The following is a 27,563-nucleotide window of genomic DNA, read 5'->3' as shown; positions in this document are numbered from 1 at the left end:
CAGCCCGACCGTCTCCTTACTTACAGGAGGGCTACCTCGCCTGGACAAAGCTCCTGCTTCCTAACGCGAAAAAGGAAAGTGCTGTCCAAATGCCTGCAGTCTCCATAGAAACCGGAATTTCACCATCCAACAGTACGCTCTAGCTCGGAAAGGCTTTGTTTAGAAATCCTTACCAGCTTCATGGTGGTGTTGTTGTGCTCCCAGCGCCACAGCATCGCGCTCATGTCCGCGGCCGAGCACCTGCGGTAGCTCGGCACCCGCTACGCGCCCCAGCCCGGCTGCAGCACGCAGGTGGGGGCCGGCCATGCCGCGGGGTCAGCCCAGCCCTGCGCTCCCTCCTCGCTGGGGAAGGGGCTCGCTCCCTCAGCCCCGTGGGGACGGGGCGCTGGGAAAGTCTGCGCAGGAGGGAGCTGTAAGCCAATGCTTCTCCCGGTGGGCGGCCGCTCTGATAAGCGTGCAGAGCTCTGAGAGAGCTGCGGCTTTGGGGGTGCCGGAGCGGAAAGGAACGGTCTGAGGCACAGCAGAGAACCGCAAGGGATTTCTCCGAAGTTTGTTAAGGTTACGGCAGTCTTTATCAGCTTTTAGTGCAACCCCGGCTGCTGCCGCTTGGATCTCCGTTTACACCTCGCTTGCTGAACGGGAAAGGAAGAAACGGAGAAGTGATTCAACACGTGGAACACCACAGATCAGCACCAGGAGCACCGACATCGCGTCTCAAGAGATTAGTAGGAGTATTTTGGGAGCAGGTACCGCACTACACCATGTTTTCTGTTTTGAAGCTGCAGTAATTAAGGATCTGTAAAAGCCTTACTGAAGTTCTGTCCCTAACACTGATGCTTCTGATTTGGACTGCACTCCCGAAGCCTGTAGCTGTTATTCTGTTTTTTTTCATTTGTTTGAATGGTAAAGAGTAATTACTGAAACAAGCAATAACCATCTTCCTTCACCGCAAAAAAAATTCCCCTACCCACTTTGGCAGCTTGACTAGCTAAGTATGGAGAAAGAGCTGCCCACTGAGTTTAAGAGTTTAATTTTACACTGGCAGCTTACATTTGAACTATGGAAGCAAAACTTGAATCCCTTCCTGAGAATAAAGCACTCTTGTTATTTCTCTTCACGCCAACACAGCCCAAAGCACAGAAACCTCTTCCCAGCCAGCCCCCACACAAGCAGGCACCCCACCGAAAGGTCACTCGTACCGCATTCAGCGCGGGGAAGGGCTGCCACAGGAGAGGTACGGTTAGCAAGAGGGTCGTGGGCTCACACAATGACCTGCTGACAAAGCCTTGAATGAGCGACTGAATGAATGTGCTGCCTGGATGTGAAGCCAAGAGGATTTGTGAAAGAACTATGTCAGAGCCCCTCACCAGAGCTCACAGGGGCTGCTCTCTGCTAGCTGAGTTTGAACGTGTCCCCCCCAGGATGCTGACACAGTGCAAACATCACCAGGCCTTCCCATGGAAGGTAGGCTCCAACACATCCTCAGCCTCTGATGGGCTGTGCATGGTTTGCCACACTGAGTGGCCAAATTCAGCTCCAATGTTTTCCCATGTTATCCCTTACAGGTCAACTGACAATGCTGAGTATGGGCAGAGATGCTCTCACTTCAATGGTCTGAAATACTCCTACAACAAAGCAAAGCTCCTCTGAGGCTAGAGTATAAGTTCTGTGCCTCCACATTACTGTTAAAATTAATGTCCTTAATTAAAAACAGTGCTTCTTTTAGATTTTTTTTACTTAATGGACTTTCCTTACTCAGTCTCAGTTTGGGATGAAGATCTGCAGCATCCCCACAGCAGTGCCAGCTGTAATTGGAATTTACTTCTTCTATTAAAAAGTAAGAATGGAGCTGCCTTTCACCCACTTCTCACCTTTAGGCTCCCTTGGCAGAACAAAAGAGATGGAGAAAATATTAGTTAACATAGAGCTAAGTTAGACCTTCATGAAAGGACATGTCTCAGAGCTCAGACAGGCGCCCAAATATCCCCATTAATGTGCTCTACAATCCCGTTATTCACTCGAGAGCCCTCAGTGGCAGAGGAACACGTGGGTGTGCAGCACATCCAGCACTAATGAGACCCCGTGCTTTCCAAATAGTGCTGCTGGAACAAAAAAAAAAACAACAACCAGGAGGAAACAGGTGTTGGAGACTTTATGAATGAATTCAGTTCATACAGTCATTGTCCGTGAAACACTTTACTACAAAGAATGCTTAGGGAAGTCCGGTAACTAATAAGCCATTGTTTGTCTGTGAAAAATAGGTGTGCTAACAGCTTGCTCCACAACCATCAAACAAAGTCACACTCGTGCTTACCGTTACTTTTGCTTTTTAATCACATGGAAGAGTTCTGCCAGGCACTTTGTCTCTCATGACACACTGAGAGATGTATGTCAGCTGGGCTGAAAGTGAGCTAACTTTCAAAGTACAGCATAAATGGAAATTATCATTAATAAAACAAGCAGCCCAAGTGAGTTTCACAGCAGCCATTTCAGGTCCTGCTTCACCAAGCGAGAGGCCAGAGAACATTCACAGAATTTGGAGGTGACACATAATTAATGGGAGAAAATCACCATTAAAGAACCTCACGTACACCGATAATAGCCATGTGAAGGTACTCCAGTACGGCAAATACAAACCTGTAACAGTGAGAAACTGAGAACATTGTCATAGAACAAAGATTCTCCATATATTCAGGGAATATGAAAGACGTGGGGATGTGCAAAGAGCAGGTGGTTATCCAACAGGAGCTGGCTTTGTCGGCACTGTATGTCTGCAACTGTTCAATGGGATTACTAACTTTGGGAGAGGCTTCAGAGAAGAGCCACGTGAATGACTTGAGGACTATAAAATGCATCACACAGGAGCAGATTCAAAAAGCTCAGCCTGTTCTGTCTTTCAGAGAAGAGTATGGGCTCTTCTCTGAAAGATATAAGAAATAGATTATAATGTACATTCAAAAATGGAAGTTATTCAGGAGAAGGAATGTGGAGTGTTTTATAGAGGAGGTCAGACTGAATTATCACATTTATTGTCCTCTTACCCAGTGCCCAGTGAAATGAATGTGGGATTAAATCCTAAAATGAATCTGGGATTAAATGAGCACCCCCATGCGAAGAACTGTGTTTTAGAAATTAGAGCTACCAATTCAGTCTTTTTTCTTTTTTTCTTTTTTTTTTTTTAATGTCGGCTTGGAAATTCTACATCCTTAGGGACAGATCACTTCTTTTTAACCTGTCTTACTCCCATGCATGTATCAGCACAAATTAAATGCTGCTCTAATCTCTTCTGTCACCTAGGTTGTGCCAGCAGCCACATGGAGCATCCAGCAGCCTTCAGGATCAAAAGGAACATCACAGCAATGCAAAGCTTCCTGTGCTCCATCACAAGTTCTAGTCTGATTGTAATTGTATTCCAGAGTTTCTCAGTAGAGCAAGAAGTACTTGATGCTTTCTTGTTGTGTTTTTAAGCATTGATTTGTCGACCCAGCACACCACATAGTAGAAAAAGCTGCTGAAGAACAGAAGTAATCACAGAATCATAGAATGGCCTGGGTTGAAAAGGACCACAGTGATCAGATCATCTAGTTCTAACCCCCCTGCTATGTGCAGGGTCACCAACCAGCAGACCAGGCTGCGCAGAGCCACATCCAGCCTGCCCTTGAATGCCTTCAGGGATGGGGCATCCACAACCTCCTTGGGCAACATGCTCCAGTCTGTCACCGCCCTCTGTGTGAAAAACTTTCTCCTAACATCTCACCTAAACCTCCCCTGTCTCATATCTAAGTCTCCCCTTGTCCTATCACTATCCACAGTTGGCCTTCCGGGCTGCAAGCTCACACTGCTGCTCACACTCATGTCCAACTTCTCATCCACCAGGACCCCCAAGTCCTTCTCCGCAGGGCTGCTCTCAAGGAGATCTTCCCCCAGTTTGTACCAATACCTGGGATTGTCCCGACCCAAGTGCAGCACCCTGCACTTGGCCTTCTTGAACCGTATCAGGTTTTCAGGGCCCCACTTCTCCAGCCCGTCCAGGTCCCTCTGGATGGCTTCCCTTCCTTCCAGTGCATCGGCCGCACTGCTCAGCTCGGTGCCATCTGCAGACTTGCTGAGGGTGCACTCGATGCCCTCGTCTGTGTCGTCGATGAAGATGCTGAAGAGCACCGGACCCAAGACAGACCTGGATCCTGTTAAGCCATGCTGCAGGATCAAGCAGGATGCCCAGTGATGGAGAACAGCCAGCTCCTTTGTCAGTATCACAGGAGCCACCAAGGAGCCAGGGATCACCGGGAGCTCTCACAGATCCCAGTTTCTCTACATCCTTTCTTCAATTCTCTGCCCAAGAGCATAATGGAAGACACAGTTTATAACAGCACTTGTCTACTTGTAGGAGTTTTCAGGCAGAATACAACGGAAAAAAACCTAAACCCTTCATCACCAAACACATTAATACCGTCCCACAAATGTCAAGAAATTCCCAAGGCTGCTTACTCTTCATCCCCTACAGGTTATTCCTCTTAATCAAAGAAATTATTTGCTTTCTCACTACAGAAAGGAAGAAAAGAAAGGAAGGAAAGGAAGGAAAGGACGGAAAAGAGGATATGAAAGAGTCACTTCCTTCCTAGCTTCTACCCTAATATATCACTATTAGAGAATCATAGCAACTGAAAAACAAAATCCTTTAAACTGGTCTTCTAATGATCTGGAAATGGCAACATAGGAGCAGCTTTGCCAAGAAAGCCTTCTTGGGATTTTATTTCAAAACTCTCTCACAGTAGCTCTCTTTGAATTATGACTTTCTGAATGTAATCCCAAATCATGCTCCCAGCTCCACTGCTATCACTCTGCAAGACCTGGATATGCCTTGCACTGCTTCCCAGCACATAAAAGCTCAGAGGAAGGACCACGTTCTAGAGATCTGATGAAGTTTAAACTAGCAATGAAACAAGATTCTGAAACAAGATTATGGTTCCAGAGGTGATATAATGCACAGAAGACACATAAGTCTTCTCATTTACATGCCGTTCCATGAGCCGAACACAACATACCTGATACACACAGCCCTATTCTCGTGGCCAAGAGGATGGTCCAGAGGCCAGGGTGCTCCCCTTCTCCTCTGGAAACTCCATGGCCATCACCACAGGCCAGGAACTTGGTTATGAAAGGCTGAGTTAATTATACATGAATAAAAACCTTACACACTCTGTGCAGCAGCTTGAAATAATAGATACAGAATTAAAAAACATTGAAGAATCAGTATTTGTGAAAGATGGAAAGGCATAATGGAAAGATGTAACTACTGCCTGCTCTGAAAGAGTGCCAGTGAGGCAGATAAGTTTGTTGCCATTTTACAAATACAGTGAAGCCTCTGCTTTCCTTCCCAGATCAGTGAGGGTGGAGGAAGAACCTCCAGCTCTTTCTGGGCAGTCATATCCATAATAAATCATTCAATATATAATCAAATCTATACATGCCATGACTGTGCTAGGATGCACAGAAAGTCACATAATAAGCTAACAACTTTCTCAAACCCAACTTTTTTCCAGAGATGTAACTCAATAAACTTTGAATCACAGCACACTTGGAAAGTATAAAAACGCTGGTTAGAATTGCTTAATGTTTCTGTAGAAGAATGTTAACAATGCTATCAAACAGAATTAGGCTGATTTACTGTATCTAAGAGTAATTCTTGATTCAACAGTAAAAGATTCAAGGCAGAACAAGGTTATTTATTGTGCCTCAGCTGAGGTTTTGCCAAAGCACCCTTAACACTGACAGTAATTGGAAATCAACTAAGTTATACTTCTTAAACTGATGCTAAACAGTATAAAAAAGTGTTTAAACAAAAGCTTAAATAGAGTTATATCAAGAAAAGGTTCCTCAACAACTATTCTGAAACATGCCCCATAGAAGAACACACACCTTTAATACAGTAAGCATCTTATTACTCCAAACTTCAAATGGGCCACCTGAAACCCAAAGCTGCCCAAATCTTTCCCTTTACACTCTATGTTGAATCCATAGAACAGATTGTCCATACGTGTTGTTGTCCATACACTATTCATGGAAGTGCCATAATCACAATCTTGATTTAAAAGATGCATTCCTGGTGTCCACAGAAGTCACTGGGTGGAACTTCACTCCTCATGGCATATGTGTCCACCTTCTACATTCAATGTTAATGACAGAAGTACAACATCTGGGCTTGTTCAGAGCTCATTGCTGATGGCCATCACCAGTCCTACTTGGCAGCCACCCCCAGCCTAGCAAGGAAACCAGCTGGAGATGCAAGCAGGAGCTGTGGCAAACAATCCATGCTTCTGAAACAAATAAACAAACAAACAAACAAACAAACAAACCCAAACAGTTCTTCTGCTTCATTTGGATATTTTCATTTTCTATAGCTAGTAGTATAGCCAAAGAGCTATGCTGCTGAGGGCAGTTTGGACAGATCTCACCTTGCACCCAAAACATCAGATCACATAATGAGGGAAAACTCATGGTCGGTAACTCCGACCCATTCCCAGCACATTCCCAGCTACTGCACAACAGTACATGGTTTTGAAAGACAGCACAGCATACATTTTTGGTTACATGTGTTGGAAATATCCAAGTAATGTTTGTCAGGACGGTATCTCTGATAAAAGCAGAATTTATTCGCGATTGCAATGGCGGCGTCCCGCAAGCAGGAGCGCGCCTATGGACACAACATGACAGCCTTTAGACCCTGTTTGCTCCCCCTTGCCTCCCCCTCCCCTGTTTCCCCACTGGCTGGGTACTCCAGGTTCACAATCTTATCAGAAGGTTGACATTTGCTATTTACTTGTTAATTTATTTGTTACCTGGTGTCAATCAGCAGCCATCCTGTTGTTTCCAAGCTGTCTCGGTGCTCTCCTTGCCCTATTGATATGGTGATTTTCTTTAAAGTCATCATCGTTAAACAAAGAGCACTGGGGGATGATGTCAGGCCTTCCAATGTCTCTTCAGGCGCTTCCTCGGGCAGGCCATGGCTTGTTCTCTGGTTTGTTCTCGTGCAGGATATTCTTGCAGTGTGTAATGACAAAATATACATCTATACATCTATACACAGAGTGTGCGTTCCTGGGAAGGTTCGTCTATACGATAAGTGATGTAAACTTATCAGAGATCTTCCCCAAGTTAAGTAGAAGGACTCCCAAAAAGAACTATGATAGCGGAGATCATGAAATAAAAATAATATTATACAATTCTAATGCAGAAACACTTGATTCCCACACATGGAAACGGAACAGAAACCCTGATCCTGCACAACAAATGCTTAAACTGGCAACAAGGATCCTACGGCCCTCATTACTCCTCAATAAAATTACACTTTATTCAATGGCCCGTCCAAAAAGGATTTTTGAAGGTTCCCATGAGCATTTTGTACGTCAAGCAAAGATGTTCAACTACAGTGAGAAATTGAGAACACTTTTTTTTTTTTTTTTTTGGTAATACAGGAAAGATTGTTGTGAAAAATTGAAATATTGTTATGCTCATACACAGTGAGAATTATTTATTCTCCCTCTGCCTTCCCTATCACAGTTGAATGCATGGGTTCTTTCTGTACACAGAAAAATATTAGATGTGTGTGTCATGGTGCTATGGCAGGTTGCAGTCAGAAGAGTGCTAATTTGATATTACAAACAAAGATACAAGGAATTAAACAATTAGAGCCATAACTACATAGCACAGTGCAAGTCTCCTTTGATAATCTCTGGAACTCAAGATAAAAATGCCATTGAAATCTGCATACAAGATGTGCAGCAACTGAAAGCTTCAAAGTGAGGTGAAACAGTTCCACAGCTACACACATCACATTATTCATGTTTAAATCATTCTTGTAAAATCTGGGTTGACATTTATTCACTCCAGAAGTGGAAACTGTAAAGAAACGGGCAACCTTCACTTAAAGGGGTTCGGATCAGCTTGCCCCTAACTGGGATGATGCTCACATCCAACAGGAGCAGATCTTTCCTGGCCCAAATGCTATTATATTCTCCCCTTCCACAAAGTACGCTGACAGCACTCGCTGTCAGCAAAAATGATTAATCCAGTATCACCTAAATAACAAAAGCTCACAGAATTTCATGCAAGTAAAAACTATGAACACCACCATCTATAAATCACTGGGAAGCAGAAACACACTCCAAATGTGTATGTTCAGTAACGATGAGCATTACTGGCAGCATGGAAGAAAAATGAAAGGCAAACAGCACAATGATACCACAGCAGAAGTGAGAGCTTGAGGAGAAGGTGCATGTGTCTTACCAAATACCTTGTATGTGTCATACAACTCCAAGTGCAAAATTCAGATAACGTTAACAATGTTTGCCTTGGAGCAGGTACTTTGGCATTCCTTAAGTTGCAGAGAAAATGGGAAACCAAGAACCACGTTTTCTATTGGTGACAGGTTCTTTCAGTCGCTGTTGAGTGGCTTGGGAAGGTGTGCCATATCTTGGGATGTTTCCACGTTATTTAGAACACTTCATTTTTAGTTTTTTTTTCTCACTGAATTTGTTTAACCACAAAATGCAGCTCTTTTCTATTCAGAATTCCAGCCATTTAAAAAGGTAAGCCTCCTAGAGCAAAAACTACTCTATAAGTAGCCTGTGTTAGTTCTGAATAGTTATCAAACTAGCAAACAACCAGCAATAAAATGTGGTCTTATTTTCCCATATAGTATCATCGTGAAGAATTACTCCTGTGGGTTACTGGCACTGTTATCTTTCTGTATCTGAAAATAAGATTAAAAGAATAAATAGAAAGAACCTACAGCATCACAAGCAACCAGAAGCAACCTGCTGAGCTCAACGTTGCACCATGGAACAGAGCACATCCTGAGCCCGTGAATGTCAAAAGGAGTTTTATGACTGTTTTCAAGCCTACCTCAAATCACTCTAAGAAGTTTGGCTATATTTGCATGACAGCAGCAAACAAAGTGCTAACTAATTGCTTTAATCCACTCCCCTCATTGACTGTACCCAGACTATGATTTGCAGCCTAATCTGATTTGAATAACCAATTAGTATTTTCTGGGAAAACTTACTTACAAATACTAATTTAAGATGCCTCTTCATGAATATAACATTAGCGTTTTGTGTAGGATTCACCTAATAAAAAGTTAATAGGTTTCTAGCTGTAAAGTAACACAAGAATACAAGGTTATATTTTTCCCCCCTAATTGCACTATTTGTCATTACTTGTGTGTCTAATTTGCTATATGTCTCAATACTAAAACTGTTACGGGTCTATTCAGAAAATACATTGCAATGATCATCTGAAAAGAAAAATCCAATTCAAATATATTGGGTGTGATTCTGGATCCCCTATGCTTTGAAGTTTGACCCTGTAATAGCACTTGGAATTCACACCTGACTTGTGTAACTAGCAACTACATAAGCTGCAAGGCAGAAAAGAATCAGAGCTCTTTCATTATGTAAAATTAAACATTTGACAAGATTGTTTTATTTTTATTAAACATTCTTTCCCCGATGTCAGGCCATGCTGGGAGCAGGAGATCATAGTACTACTTTTAAGCTATTTAACAGATTTTAAAACAAGTGTCCAACTCTGCTTTGAATATACTGAAATGTGCCACTTGCAACCACTGCGTTGTTTTTGAAAGTTATTTCAAAAATTAGATCAATAATAAAATGTTCTACTCATTGCCTGCTAAGCCTTGTATGCTTCAGTGGTATTTGCTGTGGGAGGAAGAGATCCTAAGGTCTGCATGGAGCCTCTTTGGACTGCCGTGGTCTTTCAAAGACGCAACAGCAAAGACAAAATTCTACATGATGAATCCAGTAAGCAGAACACCAATCATGGAGTGAGATTTGTTTCCTAGAAGACAAAAATCTAATTACTTTATATTTTCAACCCTTGGATGGATTAATTTTTTAGAGGCTACTTTGCTGCTCTGGTAACATAAAAAGCTGTAGCTCCAAAATCAAAGGCAACATGGAACTTTTTCATGGAACTTTTTGAAGGGTTCTCAGTGTAACCTTTGCGCTCCAATTTTTTGTTCCCTGACGACATCACGGCCTTGAACTTTCAGGGGTCTCAACAAAACTATCTAAAAGAAAATAAAGGATTCAATCTGTCTGCCTGACGTGAACGTTCCCGCTGATATCAGGAGCCTGAATGCGATACTGCTAAGACAGTGTGTGCCAACTGATTTTAGTGATGCCGTTCTTCATTATCTTAGTGTCACTGTCAGAATTTGCCTCCATCAAGTGCTCAGACACATTCCTCTTCTTTGCTACATTTCTTGTACAGATTCCAGCCAAAAGAGAGGCAGGAAGGCTCACCGCCGGAGCTATCAGAGCACCTCACTGAAGTGACTAGTGAAAATAAACCAACCTGACAGGGAGCCATCAGACAGCGAGCCATCAGTAATTTTCCTCTGAAGATAAATATTATTAATGTTCCTTGGTTTACTCTCCAAGACCAAGACCCAAAGAAGCAGCTTTCCACTTCCCCACGCTCTGAGATCCAAAACACCACCAGAAAGAACACTAAGGACGTTTTGAGCACCTCAAGTTTTGATTCCTAGAAATCCAAGACCTGAAGGGAGAGGAGGAGGGAACAGAGCTAGGAAAAAATTGACATTGGCTTTAGGATGCCCTCAAAAATTTATGTTCTACTCTCATGGTTTGGAAATGCATTATGCTTTTCCACGTGTGTTGTACTGCCATTAAACAGTTCGTTCTGCAGGTACTCAAGGCTCAAGCATGTACAAACTGGGAAAAAGGAAAAAAAAGCAATTACACATGAGGTTTGACTTCCATTTCATGAAATACTAATAACTGAAACTGTTAAAAACTGATGGGGACAAAAAGACTGTTCTGCTTCCTGCTGGTTTAACTGCTTCTGGGCATAACTGTGATTACTGCTAATCAGTGTAGAAATCAAATAAGCCTTCGTAACAATACAGGATGGCAAGTTAACAGAATAATGATGCTTTCTAGGCAGAATGGCCTTCTGCAGCAGAGCATCTAACAGAAAGATGGAAGAAGTGAGTAAAACCTGCATTTGACATTTGTGAGGGAAGTGAATTTACAGCTGAAGTGATACATTCAGACATATTTCAGATCCCGTAAAATCAGCCTTTCTAACTGCATTGCTAAAAACCACTGGAAAGGACTTTGCTGATGGGAGAAGAAAAGTCAAAATTACCACAAGAACTCTGCATCCCTGTGTGAGGAGCCTGTCTAGTGTATTGGAGACCCTATACCAGGTACGATGCCCTGCCAGTGGGCTCAGTTGCAGCTGGAGCACGTTCTGGTGGGTGCATGGGAGCCCCATGGGTGTTACTTGCACTGATCCCGAGATGCTTCTTTGGGAAGTCAAAGGTGACACAGGGACAGCACAGCTGTCCAAAGTATGTTTGTCTTGCAGTGATTCTCTTTCATTCCAAAAGATCCAATGAGGCTTCCAATTCCCTGTCTGAAATCCCAAGCAAATGCCCAAGGCTCCAGAGGATTGGCATTTTTCCCTGAAATACAGGTTCTGCAGCGTAGCACAGGGCTGCTAAAACAAAGAGAAGAAACCTTAACGTCAGACCCCTCCTGTACGTCAGACCCAATTTCCATGCACCAGAATGACCTTAGCTAAGTGCTGCCTGAAAGATTAGTAGCAAATAACCCATGGCAGTAATTAGCTGAAAAAAATTATGAAGCTTTGAGATACTCCAGCAGACGCCCATGTTTTGCAGAGACATCAAATCTGCAGATTAAGACACACAGTGTGGCTTTGTCACAAACAAGACTGGTTGAGCAGGGAGCTCTTCCTCCTTAGTCAGTACAGTTTATCTGTATCCCCCCTTGTAAAGGGATCACAATAAAATTCTATACAATGAAAGGACAATTAAGTCACTTACGTTAAGTGCAAAGCATCATCATTTGATAACGATCTACTAATTTCACTAAGATAAGACGCTAATGACTTACAGAAATCAAATTTACCCTGGTAATGCAGCAGCTGGGCTGTTCAGAAGCAGTTCAGAGTTATTCATTAGCTCTGTTTCTGTTCACCATCAAACCAGACACTTCGCTCTGGGACCAGGCAGGGATGGCACCATGGTACCTCCTGGTGGACCTCTGTCACGTTGTGCCATTGGACTCACAAATCAGATGCTGCACAATCAGTTAGAAGAAATCCAAAAGCTATCCATGTTCAGTAGGCAGGCTCCTTTTTTCACCTATCATTTTATTTTTATGGCATTGTCTACTCCAAATGCATGCAGGCCATGAAATACAGTGGAGCTTCTTCCTAACTAGGGGAATTATCTGTGTGTATCTAGGATAATTCTAATTGATGCTCGGCAACTATGTAATACCATTCAGCTGATGGGAAAGCACCTAAACTGATCACGTCCCACTCTGTTTTGCTCGCCACCACCAGGTGGCAACAGCAGCTCAGCAAAGCAGTCCACATCTCTGCACCAGCTACGGGAGAGATGGCACAGGACAGTGATGTCTTCTAGGAGCTAGTGGTCATCTCTCACCTGAACTGGTGAGAGGGTTTTAAGAAACTATGAAGAACCGACCATTTTAAACTGAGTATCTGAAGTACACACTCCTCTCCCGTGTGTGCTGTTTCACCTGCAATGTATTAACCAGTTTAGATGTACATTATAAATAATAAAAACCCACCGGCTCCATGCTGTGAAACAGTCTAGAAGAGAAATAAGACCTTGGTCTCCTTCCAGGCTACCTACCTCAAACCTCTCAGCTCTTTCAGCACAAGTCCACTCTCTGCACTGCCTTTCTCTAGTCCGGGTTGCACTGGGAAGAAGCAGGCAGGCACAGTTCACAAGTTCTGAAGTTGATTAGAAACAGCCGTGAGGGTAACAGAGCTTAACAGCTTAGTCATGAAAAGCTGAGCGAGCTGACTGGGAGGGAAGGGGAATGAGCCAGCTGCAAAGTGTGAAAACATGTTCACCAATGGGAGTAGGGCTTGAAGCATTAACACGTTATCAAAAGTCATATCCTGAGAATGGGAAAAGAAGCATGACTGAAGACGAGAGAAGGTGGTGGAAGAAAAGGAGGGATTTTGTTTTCATGGCTTCCATCCATCAATATAGACTTCTAAAATTGGGCTCAGGATTCCTCTATGCAGACACAAAACCTTTGGTAAGATTATCTTCTGGTAGGCAAAGCACACTGCAATAGTTTTGTCAGAAGAACAGCTGTTCAAATGCATGTTACATGTCATGATTTTTTGTCCCAGATCACTCTGGTCTTTCAGTCCAGCTCTAGCACTGCCTGTAAGTTTTTTCATCAAGTTACATTATGATTTTAACTACTAAATATATTCTAGCTCCTTCAGAATTTAAAATAAGAAAGAAGAACATAAAATTAAGCTCCAGCTGTGATATGATTATTTGTTATATATGAATATATGTTACTTCACCCACTAGAAATTCAACTCACGTATGACATCTTGGTTTTAACATGGAGCTTTTTTTTCCTCTCCTCTTTTTGCTTCCTGCATCCCAAACACCCTGAAAATGATGAGTACAGAGGCAGGAGGCAAGCCAGATGCCTCCTGGAGGGACTCCCAAGCACAAAGCCTCTGAGTGACAGGTATCAAGCCCTGCAAAACAAAACTGTCTATGAAGAAACCCCAAACACACTTTAATCTTAACTACTCCTCTGGCCTTCAGGCACAGGCTGTTCACAGCACCTACTTAATACCTCCGTGCCATTTCTAAGCCATGGGACTGTTTTCCTTTCAACCTCTTGAATGGAAGGGATTCAGCGCAGTGGAACAGGCTGGACCTTCACATAAAAGACCAGAGAAGCCGGGTTTCACTCCATGTTCAAGCTGCTAAAATTTGCAAAGCTAAACACAAAGTCAACCTGCCACGCGCAGCAATACAGCAGCACTAGCTCTCCAGAAACAGAGCTATTTATAACCTGCAGTAGCAATGTGAACTGCATAAATTAGCATAATTTCAGCCTTCACAGATAGTTCTCAGTTTACAGCGTTACATGCTACGAATTAACACTCTGCAGATCCCTTGCTTCCACTGATACTAATGATGCGGCTCATGCGGAGATACTTCTTGCTCAGTCCCCCAACATGCCAACGGCCTGTCTCGTTCACACTGCCCTGTCAGCCTCTATCAGACTACCAAAGGCTTGGATTTCACTGCAAACCTCACCAGGTCTTCACATGTAACTGGTGGTTTTGTGGCAGGATATCCTAGCATTTTCTCCACTGGCAATTTTCTGCTTGTGGGCAGATGGCATCGACACAGAGTGCAGATGGTAACCCACAGCCCACAAGCTCCTCACAATGATTTGAAAGGCCGTGTGCAGGTCTTCGACTCTTCTCTTTAAAATATTTTCGGTGTTGAAGCATTAACTGTTTTGCTGTTTACAGAAGACACTTCTTTACAGCTGAGAATCTTTTCCCAACAAAGAGGCAATGATGTGCCTTGAACCTTCACAATTTTTATTAAAATCCACAAATTGCTGGTGGAAAGGATTTCAAATCAAGCATCTCTTGCTTTGACTCAAGGAAAAAAAAAAATCCATGGTAAGGAAAAAGTAGATCACACTGAAGCTCGAAGGCTTAAGAATCACACAGTTAGCTATTAAAGGTAATTCCATGGCTTCAGGTATCACTTTACCTGAGCTGCTTGAAATTAGAATGGATTTATCTCCACAGAACACCTGCGAGATAAGAAAGCTGCCAGTGACAAACCCCAGCAGTGTCAACTGCTGACCTGTCTGTAGCCACAGGGATGCCATCTGGTGGAGTTTTGTGTTGTCCCCAAGGCTCTTGTGGTCACCACTGCACCTTCCATGTTTTTCCAGCTCTGAAATTCTCCCTTGCAGAAATGCATGGCTCCAAATGTAGGCATTGGCAAATAGTAAGGAATACAAAGCGTAAGAGATCAGGCCTGGATCCTGAACAATCTGCATTAATCAATGGAAGACCATGAAAAGAAATACACTTATCCCTTAGTTATAAAGGCAAAAGAGGCAACACTGAAGATCATTCAAGTGACATAATTGGTAAGGATTTACTCCCTCATCAGCTAATTTCTTCCATTCCTTAAGCCTGATAGATGCAAATAAAATGATTTGCTGTAGTCTAAACTACACTACTCTAACCCAGCTACAAAAGTGCCTTGTAGATCATCTCCACAAGGCTCCTATCTACAAAATGGCTCCTATCTATTTAAAGAACTGATAATGTTTGATTAAATAAGCTTCTGCCTTCAAGAGTAATTACTGACAGATCTTTTCTCAGATGTCCAAACTGATTTGCTTATCGTACATCAAAAACATTCAGATGATCAACGGAACTGAACAGATGTGTCCCTTAGATCTCTTGGTTAAGATATACATGTACACGTGTAGTGAGCAAACACAACCACAATATGAGTAATTTGACTGTACAGAACAGGCTCATAATCTTCTACAACATGCAGGCACACTAACGATCTTACACATGGACAGCCCAAGATGATAGAATGAAGTATTTCCTCACAAGAGGCAACCTGTCTTGTCTACATCCATGGAAAAATATTACAGGAAGTTATCTTCCTAGGGGTCACTTTCCCAATCAAAAACAGTTTCCACTCAGCAAGATGCAGCCTTTGTAGTGTATGGACTTGACTTTCATGGCCTGCACACTAAATACTGCACTGATACCAAACAAACAACTACAGGCTATCTTCTAGCACCACGGTTCATACAGGCCAATTGACATATTGGAACTCGAGACACAATGCCGAAGGATATACACACCAAAGGAATCAAACAGAAACATTTCCTCTCCAGCCAAACAACTTGAGTGTGAAACTCGTAAGGGTCTTCAGAACTAGAAACCCGAATATGCTGTTCCATGAGAAACCTCAGCTGAATTCACAGCTCCAGACAGTCAAAGCCTTCTGGAGGAAGCCAAAGTTACATTGTAACCTCCTTAAGGAAGGAGCTTTGACTTTGTAAGGCCCATCCGCATTGCTCAGTGCCTCACATTTCACATTTCACTCACATCCGGAGCCCTGCAGCACATGAAGGCCCATTGCTGTTGAAGAGGTGAGAGGGTTTTAGCTGATGACAAAGCACTGTGCTGGCCTTTCCGGTGCTGTCAGAATGGCACAATCGTACACCTGCTGTCTGCAAGACAATTTGCCTGTGACAAGGTCAATTTTGAGGAGGGCTGGTATTAAAAGATTACGCTCGTTCCCTCCCCTCAGTGTGGCTGCACTAATTATTTCAGGGCAGCAGAGGAATTCTTTGATCCTCCAACTCTTCATTCTGTCACAAGATGACTCTGGCTGCCTGCTCAGCCCCAGAGCAATGGCATGTCCTAATTCCATAATTGAGGAATTAACCATTTTCAACCTTGAAATTTAACCCTAAGAAATTGAGTATGCGGTAATCCATGTAATCCAGGCCTCTACACCTGTCCCTCTTCCAGCTAATCTCACCATCCCTCATCATGTCACATCTCACAGCCCTATCTGTTAAGGTCAGTGTAAGTGGATGCTCAGAAGCTGCAACAAGTACTCACTGCACAGCAAGACCAATTCCTTCCTTTGTGAGCAACGTGAGATGCACAAATATCAATAAAGTGCAAAGCCCTTCCCCAGCAACGTAGAGATCCCTATAAACATCCTAGCAAACAAAGGAGGAAAAGACAGCAAAATAAATAAATAAATGCAGTGTAGCCCCGGTTAATGCGATCTGCGGGTATTAAGTTTTCTCCTGAAGGAGTTAAGCATATACCAGCTGCTCTACATTAAACCGAGCTGGCATTTTAAATCATGCAAATTAGCTTAGCTACCATCCATTTCAGCCCAGCATTTAACAGCACCACTATAAATGATGCAAAGGACTGGCCAAACCAAGCCCTGCCATTTCAGCTGCTAGCTAGCAGAAGAAAAAGGAGGAGGGAGGTGAATGGCATTCAGTGAAATCTGCAGCTATTCATAAGCTGCTACTTTGAAGGAGACTCCTTCTGCCACAGGCACTGTTATGTGACAGAAACGTGCACAGGCACAACAATCCTAGCCTAGAGCTTCCATTTGTTGAAAATGCGTCTATACAAGATCCTAAAAATCACCGCGAAAATACCTCAACCTAAATTACATGCCAGAGAAACACTGAGCTTTCACATCTCTCTGTGCTTCATGCTGCCTAACAAACACAGAGAGGGCCTGACATGCCCTCAGCTCACAGCTGCTGACACAGCAGCCTGCAGGAACTGGGGTGGGAGTGCTTCCCAATGCAGTCCCTCACGCCTGCTGTCACAGTGCTGGTAGCACAGGGACAAGAGCCTGATGCTGGCCCTGTCTCAGCTGAATCCCAGGGCTCAGCAGGCAATGAAGAAGGCTGCACCTCACCTCGTCCATCCGGCTGGGGCCCAGAGGTTAAGTTTCATCTGAGAGGCCCTCCAAGGCTTGGGGACTGTTAAAGGCCTGGGTCCCCCAGGGGCTCCCCTCTGCTGTGGGCACCTCCTGCAGCTCATCCACAGACAAGCAGAAAGACACCACATCACCAAATTTGTCTTTGTGGTCACAGTGCTACCTCAGGTATCACAGTGAAAAATGAAAAGAAAACCCTGGGGTAGTTTTGCTTGTGGCAAGGGCATCCATCATGACATGTCCACTCACAAGGAGATCCTCTTTCAAATACTGACACTCCTTATAACAAACAGATTCAGTTTGCAACAATGTGGAGTCTAAGCATTTTATCATAGGAAAACAAATATTCCACATGGTCCCAAACCTACAAGGCAAGCCCCAAGGGCTTCCTTTTCAAGGTTACCAAAAGCAAACCTTTTACTGCTGCAGAGTCGGTTTGTCTCCCACTGCTTAGAAACGGGATCCTAGGCAACCGCAGCTCTTCCCTCTTGAAAAGTAGCAAGCGGTTTTGTTTTGTAAATTCAAGCAAATTCACCAGAAGCCCCAGGCTTAGCAATACACAGGACCTGGCAGCGCTCCTCTCACTCGTGTCCCTGGGTGACCAGATCCCTGCTCCAAGATACAGTGATGCTGAAAATACCCTTTCCCAAAATACTCCATCCCAATAAAGCTGCAGACAAGTCTGGAAGGTATGTGCCCATTCTGAAAAGCAGACTGACCCATGGTCATTGAGCAAAAAGAGCAACCCGCTTCCAAGCTACTGCTTCACACGGCCAACGCAAATTCGATCCTGTAATGTGATGTTTTTTAAATGAGTTTTGAAGACTTAAACGTGTATGAGACTCTTTGAAAGGAAGAATACTTTGTAACTGAATCAATTTTGTCTTAACAGACTAATCCATTAATTACTGCCTCCCCCAGTGATAACTGAAGCCATGAACCGATATATCTGAAGATGTTAACATGTTCCCCACATCCGCTGCAGGCCTTTTTACCATGGACACAAGCATACAGATACTGCTCTTACGGAAAACACAGCTTTGTGCCATGCTGCATTGTCTAAGGAGGATTTCTGACTCTGAAAGATGACACGAATCCATCACCCTGAACGTACAACACGATGCCTGAGAGCTTTATCTGCCAGAGGAAGCCAATCTCCCAGACCTCTTGTACCAGCTGATTCAAAATGACGTCCTTGTAATTAACGTCAAAATCTGAGGAATGGCTGAAATAAGATATGATGTGAAAAGATATCCCTTGCACTCTTTAAAGCCGTCACACAAAGCCAATACCTAGCTTACCAGCAATGCAGTTACCTGTAATTTCTAACAGTTGGCACAACTCAAAAAAGGAAAAATAACTTCCACATAATCGTACCCATCTACACAAGTGTAACAGTATAACAAAGCCTCATCATCCACATGGACATCCCTCAGCTGTTCACGTTGGCCCATCAAACACAATCCATGAGGAAGTCTGGCTGTGTACAGCTCAGTGTTGGAGGAACACAGGAACCATCTCTAGGGTTCTCCAAGAAGACTCGGCTCCAGCCTGGGACCACTCAGCCTGACTGTACTGCAGATCAAGACACGATGCAATTACAGTCCCAAGCAGAGCAAGCATAGGGGCAGAAGTCCTAGGAAATGCATATTTTGATATCCAGAGATTAGATTTCTTTTCCTTTCATTTATTGTTTTCCCACACATTGCTTCCAACTCTAAAATTACTCAAAAGTAATATGAAAAATAATCCAAGGATAACACACCTAAAAATACTTTCCAAGGGGGTAAAAAAAAAAAAAAAAGTGGTGAAATCACAGCAAAACATAGGATCTCAGTCTGATTTAAAATAACAAGTGACTGCTTTTCTCAGTTATTTACTTTGACAAATATCTTGTTTATTGTAAGTTTTAGCAATTATTTCCACACCCATGATTTGAAGAAACTGAGAATGTTTCCACAAACTATTTCAGAAAGAACAATTTACAGATAAAATTAGAGGCACACAAACGCCAAGCGCTTGACTAAATTCCAGCTCTTGGTGAATGGAAAACCAGTAGCTTCCTGTTACAAGATGTACAAATGGTCTAATAATACACACAAAATCTGACCATTTATAAGCTTCATAAATAAATGTTTCTTAAAATAATATTCTACCACTGTATTTTTAGCCAGGTAAACTTCCCAGGGGAATGACTGTGAATCTGGTTGACAATCTACAGTTTGCTACAAGGAAAAGTAAATGAATGCAGTGGATTAAATTTTCAGAGTATCACTTGATCTATATGAGAATAAAAATATAAAATTTAGCCCCATAACTTAAACTATTTGAAAGCAAATGGGGAAAAGTTGGAAGAACAGAAAAATTCTTCCATTAAAGTTGTCAGTGTATTCAAAACTTCTTGAACAGTATTTATTTTGCATTGCAAGTTTAAGATAAACCATACATCAGGGAGACAACTATGGAGGAAAGGTAAGGGGCAAGCCAGGGATGCAGGGTAAGGCAGGGAGAAGGAACCCATTACTGGTTAGAGGATAGCTGGACCTGACCATCCAACATGGATGGATATGGCCACACATAAAGCATCAGAGCAATATGTGATAAAAATTACTTTGGAAATGGGGACTAAATGAGATGTTTACCAGAGAAATATAACTTAGGGAGCAAGCTAAAAGTTTTAAGGACACCATATGCATAAGTGCTCTGAACTGAATAACAAATTGCAGTGAAGGAGAAAGATAACCTAATAGACAGGGGACTAGCTGGTAATTTTCTAGAGCTTGACAGATTCATGACCTTGGATACGTCTCTCTGTGCCTTCGCCATTCATTTACAAAATAAGAAGCACATCTCTACCTCCAGGGAGAGCTCATAAGATAAGTATATTGAAGATGGGAAGCCCCTCGGATGCTACCTATTAGCATAGATCAGAGAAACAGCATTAAAAGGAAAATCAAAAGCAGAGAAAAAAGGTCATATTAAATGAATATTTCTGAAACACTCCCTACAGACTATGAAACTTGACTGGATGCAACAGCAGCATTAGGTCAACAGTAAATCACTTGGAAACAGCCCACCTCAAGGAAGTCCGCAGTAGGGGAACTAAGCTTGGGAAGGAAGATAAAATGCTGAACAAAGGCTGTTCCTGAAGAAATCGGAGCAAAAAACATTTTCACTTACCCAGTGTTATCCAGTGACAACTAAAAACTGAATTGAACTCAGAACCCAGGCGGCTCTTTGCATACTCAAAATCAAACAACAGTGATGAATAAGCTTGAGTTTACAGAGCAATCTTACACCGTTTGTTCAAATGCAGGGTATTTGGATGGGGTAGGATTTCTTCAAAATCAAGAGAGAAATTGCAGAAAACTCCATATTAATAATGGCAATAGAACAACTTATCAGTTGTTTGCTCACTACTTTTCTGATAACATTTCATTTGGAACAAGCTCCTCAAAATTTAAGAGTACACATCTATGAAAAAACAATCAAAACCATTAGAATCACAAACTGAAAGAAGCGGCTTCTTAAGTGCCTTATGTAAAAAAATCCATCAGAAAGCAAGATACAGCATTTTCTTAAAGACATGCTTAAAAACATAACTATTATTAGACAAGTAAATTCATCAAAATTAAATAATAAATAAAATAAAATTTATTTTCAATTACACATTTTGCTGAAAATCTATAAATTTCATTAGATTTTTCCAGCTCTTCAGGAAAAGTTCTCCTTTTTACACACCCTCATGTGACCTCATTGGGTTCCTCCAACTAAGCAAACAGATACCTTCCATTTGTCATCATTTCCTTCACAGTTAGCATGGCAATATTAGTGAGAACCAACTCCACCACTGAGCCAGCTTACACAGTGGCACTGAGCTCGGTCTATGCACCAATCTATGACTTTCAGCTTGGTTCAGGTTAAGACTTGCATGATTCCTGTCCCTCCTAGAAGACAGATCTACAGCAGAACTCCCTCAAATTTTTCAGCATTGTGCTATGCTCCTGAGAAGAACTACTGAGGCGATTTACGCAGGGATCTGCAATTACTATTAACTCATATTCACTATTCCATGTTGTCATCGAGTTGGACAACAGAATGGCTAACGAGAAAAACCCAGGGACATTTCTAACCTGGACGGGCATTGCACACATTCTGTAAGATATGCCCAGAACTCAAAATGATTTTCACAAACTGGGAAAGCAGTGTGAGAAGCACTGTATTGCTAAAAGGAAAATCTAGTGTAAAAATAGAAAATGAGAGCTATCTGAGAAAGGTAGTTGTACTGCAGGCAATGATATCATGCCACAGTGAATCACAAAGAGAATACCAGTCAGCAGAGTAGATCTGCTGCCAGTAAATGAAAAAGAAAGAAAAAAAAAACCTAATCTTTTTTAAAATCTTCATCAACTGAAAGCTGAAGTGTAGGACAGAAAAGATGATGACCTGCTGCACTCAGCCTTAATGAGACAGAATATCATGCCCAGTTCTAAATAGAATTCTTAACAAAAGCTCAAGGAGAGCTGGAGAGAGTCCAGCAGCGAGCAGGAACAGTTGTACAAGTTCTAGAAATTTTGAGAGGAATGGCTAAAAGAATGACATTTACCTCAAATAGAGAAAAAGAAAAGCAAGAGAGAACACGACAGCACCAGCGAGCATCTGTCTGCCATGCCCACCAAGAAAGGAACAGGCAGGATAGATGCCCAAGTTGCAGCAAGGGAAGTGGAAGTTTGGTATCTGCACAGTAATACCTAATCCTCTGCCACTCTTTCCCGCCAAATGTTAAGGACAACTACATACCCAAATGGCTGGTGATAGGACTGCTGAATGCAGTGCACAGCAACAGGTTGTTTTACTTAATTAATGCAAATTTAGTAGTCGAATACATAAGACTTTTTTAGAATAACTAATAAGTACCATTTAGTATATGAGAGGTCACTATTCTACCATCTATTTGACAGGAGTCTCTCTGGTAACAAAGTTAAATATTTCCAAAACAACACTCTCTGAACACGGGTATAATCTCCTGGCAGTGTTCTCAAAAAAGCACCGATACAACAGAGGACACTGTTGTGAACAACGCAGGCAGTTTAAGATGGAAAAATGAATGGAGTGTGTGTAGCAGTAACAATAAAACAGGAACAATACTGACATGACTCAATGACCTCAGGTTTCAGTCTAGCATTTACAATGGACTTGAAGCAAGTGGCTTGGAACATGCAAGAACAGTGTTAGAACAGGATCTGGAATCTTCACATTGTGACTTCTACCCCGTGCAGCAGACATGGCCTCTTCTCCAAATCAGAGAAGTACATTAAGTAAGTGCAAGGGTAAGGCCATCACGGTGTGCACTCACTGTGATGGGAGAGGAACATTCATACATATACACAGTTGAAGATAGGACCGTTGCATTCCACCTTTAAGCAGGTGTCCTACATGTGAGACTAGCTGCCATCTGGTCTTATTCTGTACATGCAACTGAATTTTTAATTCCGCAGGACAAAGAGGACCAACTTCAACAGGATTAAGAGCAACCCCTTAAAATACACAGAAAGTCCAGCGGATACGAGTCTGAAAGCTCCCATATTGAAATAGAAGCAGAACTCAGATTCTCTTGAATGAGTTCTCCAACCACTCAGCAGCTCCAACCACTTCAGCAATGCTTCTCATCCAGCTGCTCTGAAAGTGATGTGATACCCCCTGGGTTTTGACAGCAGTAGCCTCAAACTCCAAAAGAAAGCCTGGGAGCATATTCCAAGCTCGTTCAACCCCTACAAGGAAGACAGCATGAAACACACTGATTTCACTCATTATCACTCTTCTCCTAGGTCTTTCATCTGAAACATAGGAACACATTATCATTCCTTGTAGACTGCAAACACCACACAGGGACTTAGATCATACAACCGGTGCTATTCCGTTCTGTGGACCTACATGCTAAACGCCACAGAAAGAATCTCACTTCCCACCCCAACAGGGGCACAGAGAATGCCAGGTGCCTCACAGTGAAATGGCAAGGACCATATTTCTGCTTGAAGTAACTGTAGAATCAAACGATAAGGCACAAACAAACATTTGAGATAGCTAGTCCTAGTATCATCTTTAAGATGCAACCTCAGCAGACTTGTCACCAGAAATTGCTTCTACACCTGAATGCAGATGAAGATTTCCTAGGATATAAATGCTTCTGCTATCAATAAGCCATCTGGTGGCTGTTCATCCATTCTGTGCCTCCTCCCACTCCTTCATGGGGGAAGGGAGGAAAAGAGAAGAGCAATGCCCTTGGTGCAACCGATCTGGAAAAGTCTTCCATTAATTTAGATCCAGATTACTGGATGGCAAAAGCTGCATGCCATGTAGGCATGGAATCAAAGCTGAATCATTAGGAAAAACATAAGAGGGCTGTGCTTATCCAAGATCACTCACAGTAAAGCAAATCTCACTCATGCACACCTTAAAAGGTGATGGTCATCTGCTAGGACTTCTAGCAGGTTACTGAGCATGACAAAGCCTTGGATTTATCTTTCCGCTAAATTATTCAAAGCTCAAAATCATCTGACATCATTGCATGCAAATGTAACAAATGAGCACGAAGAACCTTTCATCACTGGGATACACAAGATGTGTTCTGCACCACATCTGCACAGCAAGAGTTAAAACCACCATACTATTCTCCTTTCTGCTGTGGATGGCTCCCAATCCAACAGGAGCTCTGCAATTATAATCTGTCTAGGGTCAGAAAGCGCTTTAGAAAAACAGTAACTTCTGCAGAACGTACATTTCTATGCAGAAAAGAAGGTGTGTCAGAGAGAGCACAGCACATAATGAGATTTTGCTGACGTTTCAGTATTACAAGGACAGGCACAAGCACAGGGAAAAAACAGCATTTGCTTCTCTCTTTTGAGCATGATGTGATGCCCAGGTTAGCGCCTGCTGCCATCACCCTGACACCAGCACTTGTCTGTCTGCTTTTGTGTTCCTAGTCCCTGAGGAGCCACTGCAGGCCCTGCTCACCCTGGCTGCCAGTAGAGAAAGTGCAGCACATCCTAAAATCCAGGGCAGCAGGCCAAACACGCCCCACCAGCGGTCACGCTTCCCTTAAGAGAATGGGGTTACCGGGCCACAGACTTCAAAATGCAGATGGCAGGGATGACTCACTATTCTTGTGATCCACCATCATTTCCCCATCGCGTTATAATGGTATCACCTCCTCCTGGGCTGAGATGCCCGCAGGGAAGCTTGTAATGTACATGGCTGGTTCCAAAATCCATCGCAATGCTGCACAGCAATCTGCACAGCATTGATCGATCCTGCCTGCTGCAGAGACAGCTCTCTGCTCACGCCGTGGCATGTGAGCGCACACTCTGCAGCCGGGCAGCTTGAGACATGCTGGAGGCGTTGCTGTGCTGATAACGGAATGGGCTGAGGAACGTATGCTTCTCTCCCTGTGCAGCAAGCAACGTGTGTCTAAAGACAATAGGTCGCACTGCCATGTGCACAGGTCTTCTGAAAACTGCCTGTTGGTAAAGTGCTGCATCCATGATGTCATGCACGTATAGCGGTAAAGCAGGCAATCCCACTTGCACAGCCCATCCTCTGGAAGCCGTTTCACCCAGCCGCAGTGCGAACAGCACGCACCGTGCACACAGCGCTGCCTCCCTTCCATGCCGAGCACTGATGGCTTTCAGCAGCGGCTCTGGCACGTGCTCACAGCAACCAGCAGCCACCACCAAAGGCACACAAAGAAGACTCTCCAGTAGCAACACCTCTACCCGCCCCGAGTCCCGCATGCTGGGCACATCCCAGCAACGCCCTGCTGCACTAACACAGCCCCGGAGCCGTCCCACGGCTAAAGGTGCAGCGATGGGAAACGCAGAACATCGCACGCGCGGTGTTACCGAACCCCACGGCACGCACGCAATAGGAACAAACCCTCGTCTGCACCTCCCCAGCATCGGGCGATTTCTTACCTGAGTGTCAAACGCGCTTTCCACCGAGCTGCCCTTCCTCGGCGGCGGTCCATCCCCAGCGCTCTCCTGCCCGCTGGGGGACTTGAGGGGGATCTGGCTGGAGTAGGACGGCTTCGTCACCTCCACCCTGCTGCCGAACTTCAGGTAGCAGGGCTGCGGGATGGCCCTGGCCGCCGGGACGTGCAGGATGGGCGCGGCGCTGTGCACGGGTTTGGGCAGTCCCGACTTCATCTTGGAGGCCACCAGGATGGCTGGCATCTTCTCCTCCTGCTTCCCTGGCGCCTTTCCGTCAGCGGCAGCACGGCAGGCGGCGGGCGGGGAGGGAGGGAAGGACGAGCTGGGAAAGCCGCCGGGCGAAAGCAGCGGGGCTTATCGCAGGGACAGCCGAAGAAAGCGATCAGCCTACGGCACCTTCCGGCTCTCGGCCAGCCTTCCACCTGCTGCTCCTCTCCCTTGCTTCTGCTGTCTGCTCGCTCCTTTCCTCCGCGGAATCCTCTCCTGCAAGCAGGGACTTTCACTCCATCATCCCCGCGCACCGCCCAGCCCGCGCCGCTCGGGGACCTGCTGCCGCCCGCACGGGATTGCCAGCTTAAGACGTCTTTCTTCAGCCTTAGCCAAGAAGCAGATGTAGCTCAGCGTGCTCAGCACCGATGCCCTCGGACGCGAGCCTCGGGGAATCAAGCTCCTTAAGTCCTAATGCTGCGGGCAGGACGGCGATGCCAGAGCAGGAGGAGGAACGGCTGGCGACCGAGATCAAAACGCAAACCCCCCTCCCCCGGATCCCCTCGGCGCAAGAAAACCCAGCTGTCAGAGAGCGGGGAGGGAGCGCGGCCGCCCCCCCATCGCAGCGCCCGCCCCGAGAGGCGCGGAGCCGCCGTGCACCGTGCGCGCCGCCGAGCGCCGTGCCCGCCCCGCGGGGAGCCGAGCCGAGCCGAGCCGGGCCGGGCCGGGCCGGGCCGCGCCGCCCCATTGGCTCCCGCGCTGCGGCCGGAGCGAAGGAGGGGCGTCCGCCTCCCGGGCCCGGCCCCCAGCCGGCCCCCAGCCAGCCGCTGCCGGCGTTTTTTTTCAAAAAAAAAAGCGCTTTCAAACAAAAACACCTGAGGGTGACTCATGGGTCGGGTTTTACTCAGGAAAACTCCCGCTGCCGGGGTCAACAGGAACTGGAACAGGCGCTGAGTAATCCGGCCTCGTTACAGCGGGACTCCCCAGCGCCGCACGGACGCGGGACGGGATCGGGGCGCACACCGCGCCGGGCAGCGCCCTTCCTTCCCAGGCGCGCTCCTCAGCGCTCGGACACCTGACGTGCTGGAAGCTTTCCATGCACAACATCACTTTTTTGAAGCCCAGCCTAACCCAGATGAAAGCCTGTGCTGTTTCAGGGCTGTAGGTGTCTCCAGGATTAGGCAGCAGGATTAGGATTTAGAAACCTGAGCATTGAACCCTCCTGGGATGTCATCTCAAATGATTCCGCCAGGGTTGAGAGGGGAGGACTGGAAACGTAAGTCGAAATGCATGTTTTACTCATTTGATAGGACGTGTGGTAATGGCCTTCAGTTGCACCAGAGGTGCAGGTTGGATATCAGGAACAATTCTCAGAAAGAGCAGTGAGGCAGTGAGGCAGGCTGCTCAGGGAGTGCTGGGTCACTGTCCTTGGAGATGCTCCAGAGCCGTGGGGATGCGGCACTGAGGGACGTGGGCAGTGGGCATGGAGGGGTGAGCTGGGAATTGGACCTGGGGATCTTAGAGGTCTCTTCCAACCTTCATGATTCTATGATTCTAATTAGGTATTAAGGCACTTCCATATTTGATTAGGTTCAGGCTGCCATTCCCAGATGCACAAGAACTTGCCAGATTTTGTTCAGGATTGGCTATTACCACAACAGATACAGAGTTAATTTGAGCAAAATAAAATGATTCCTTTCACTGCTACTTGAGTAACCATCAAATCTGATGACGGTGGATTGAATATTCCACAGGCAGAGGAAACTGCCTTCTGTGTTTCTTGCTTTGCAGTCCTGCCACCACAGCGAAGGATGCTGACTAAATTTGGCAAGATCAATTTGATCCATCTTTGGAAGTGACTAATGATTATTATTTTTCTCCCAATAATTCTTTTACCCATTTTTAAGGCTAGGAATTTTAAAAGAAAATACTTTTCTCCTGACATTCAATGACATCTGGAAGCCTAT

The 27,563-nt window shown here is 44.5% G+C and overlaps 1 protein-coding gene across 4 annotated transcripts in view; it reads right to left on the bottom strand.

Annotated features, from left to right (window-relative positions):
- NAV2 (neuron navigator 2) overlaps window positions 1-25,632 on the bottom strand; it is a 188,150-nt gene extending 162,518 nt beyond the window's left edge. For 3 of the 4 annotated variants that reach the window (XM_042837241.1, XM_042837242.1, XM_042837243.1), the window contains exon 1: window positions 25,375-25,632. In XM_042837241.1, the coding sequence (XP_042693175.1) occupies window positions 25,375-25,632 (258 nt within the window). Of the gene's footprint in view, window positions 1-173; window positions 241-25,374 lie in introns of those variants that run through there. The other variant, XM_042837244.1, reaches the window with a different exon arrangement.
- Between the last annotated feature and the right edge of the window lie 1,931 nt (window positions 25,633-27,563).

The sequence above is a fragment of the Centrocercus urophasianus genome, unplaced genomic scaffold, assembly GCF_019232065.1.
Source record: "Centrocercus urophasianus isolate 14NV4802_14NV808 unplaced genomic scaffold, USGS_Curo_1.0 seq_7, whole genome shotgun sequence".
Classification (NCBI taxonomy): domain Eukaryota; kingdom Metazoa; phylum Chordata; class Aves; order Galliformes; family Phasianidae; genus Centrocercus; species Centrocercus urophasianus.
The sequence above is the reverse complement of the archived record's forward strand: the minus strand, read 5'-3'. Positions and strand labels throughout refer to the sequence as shown.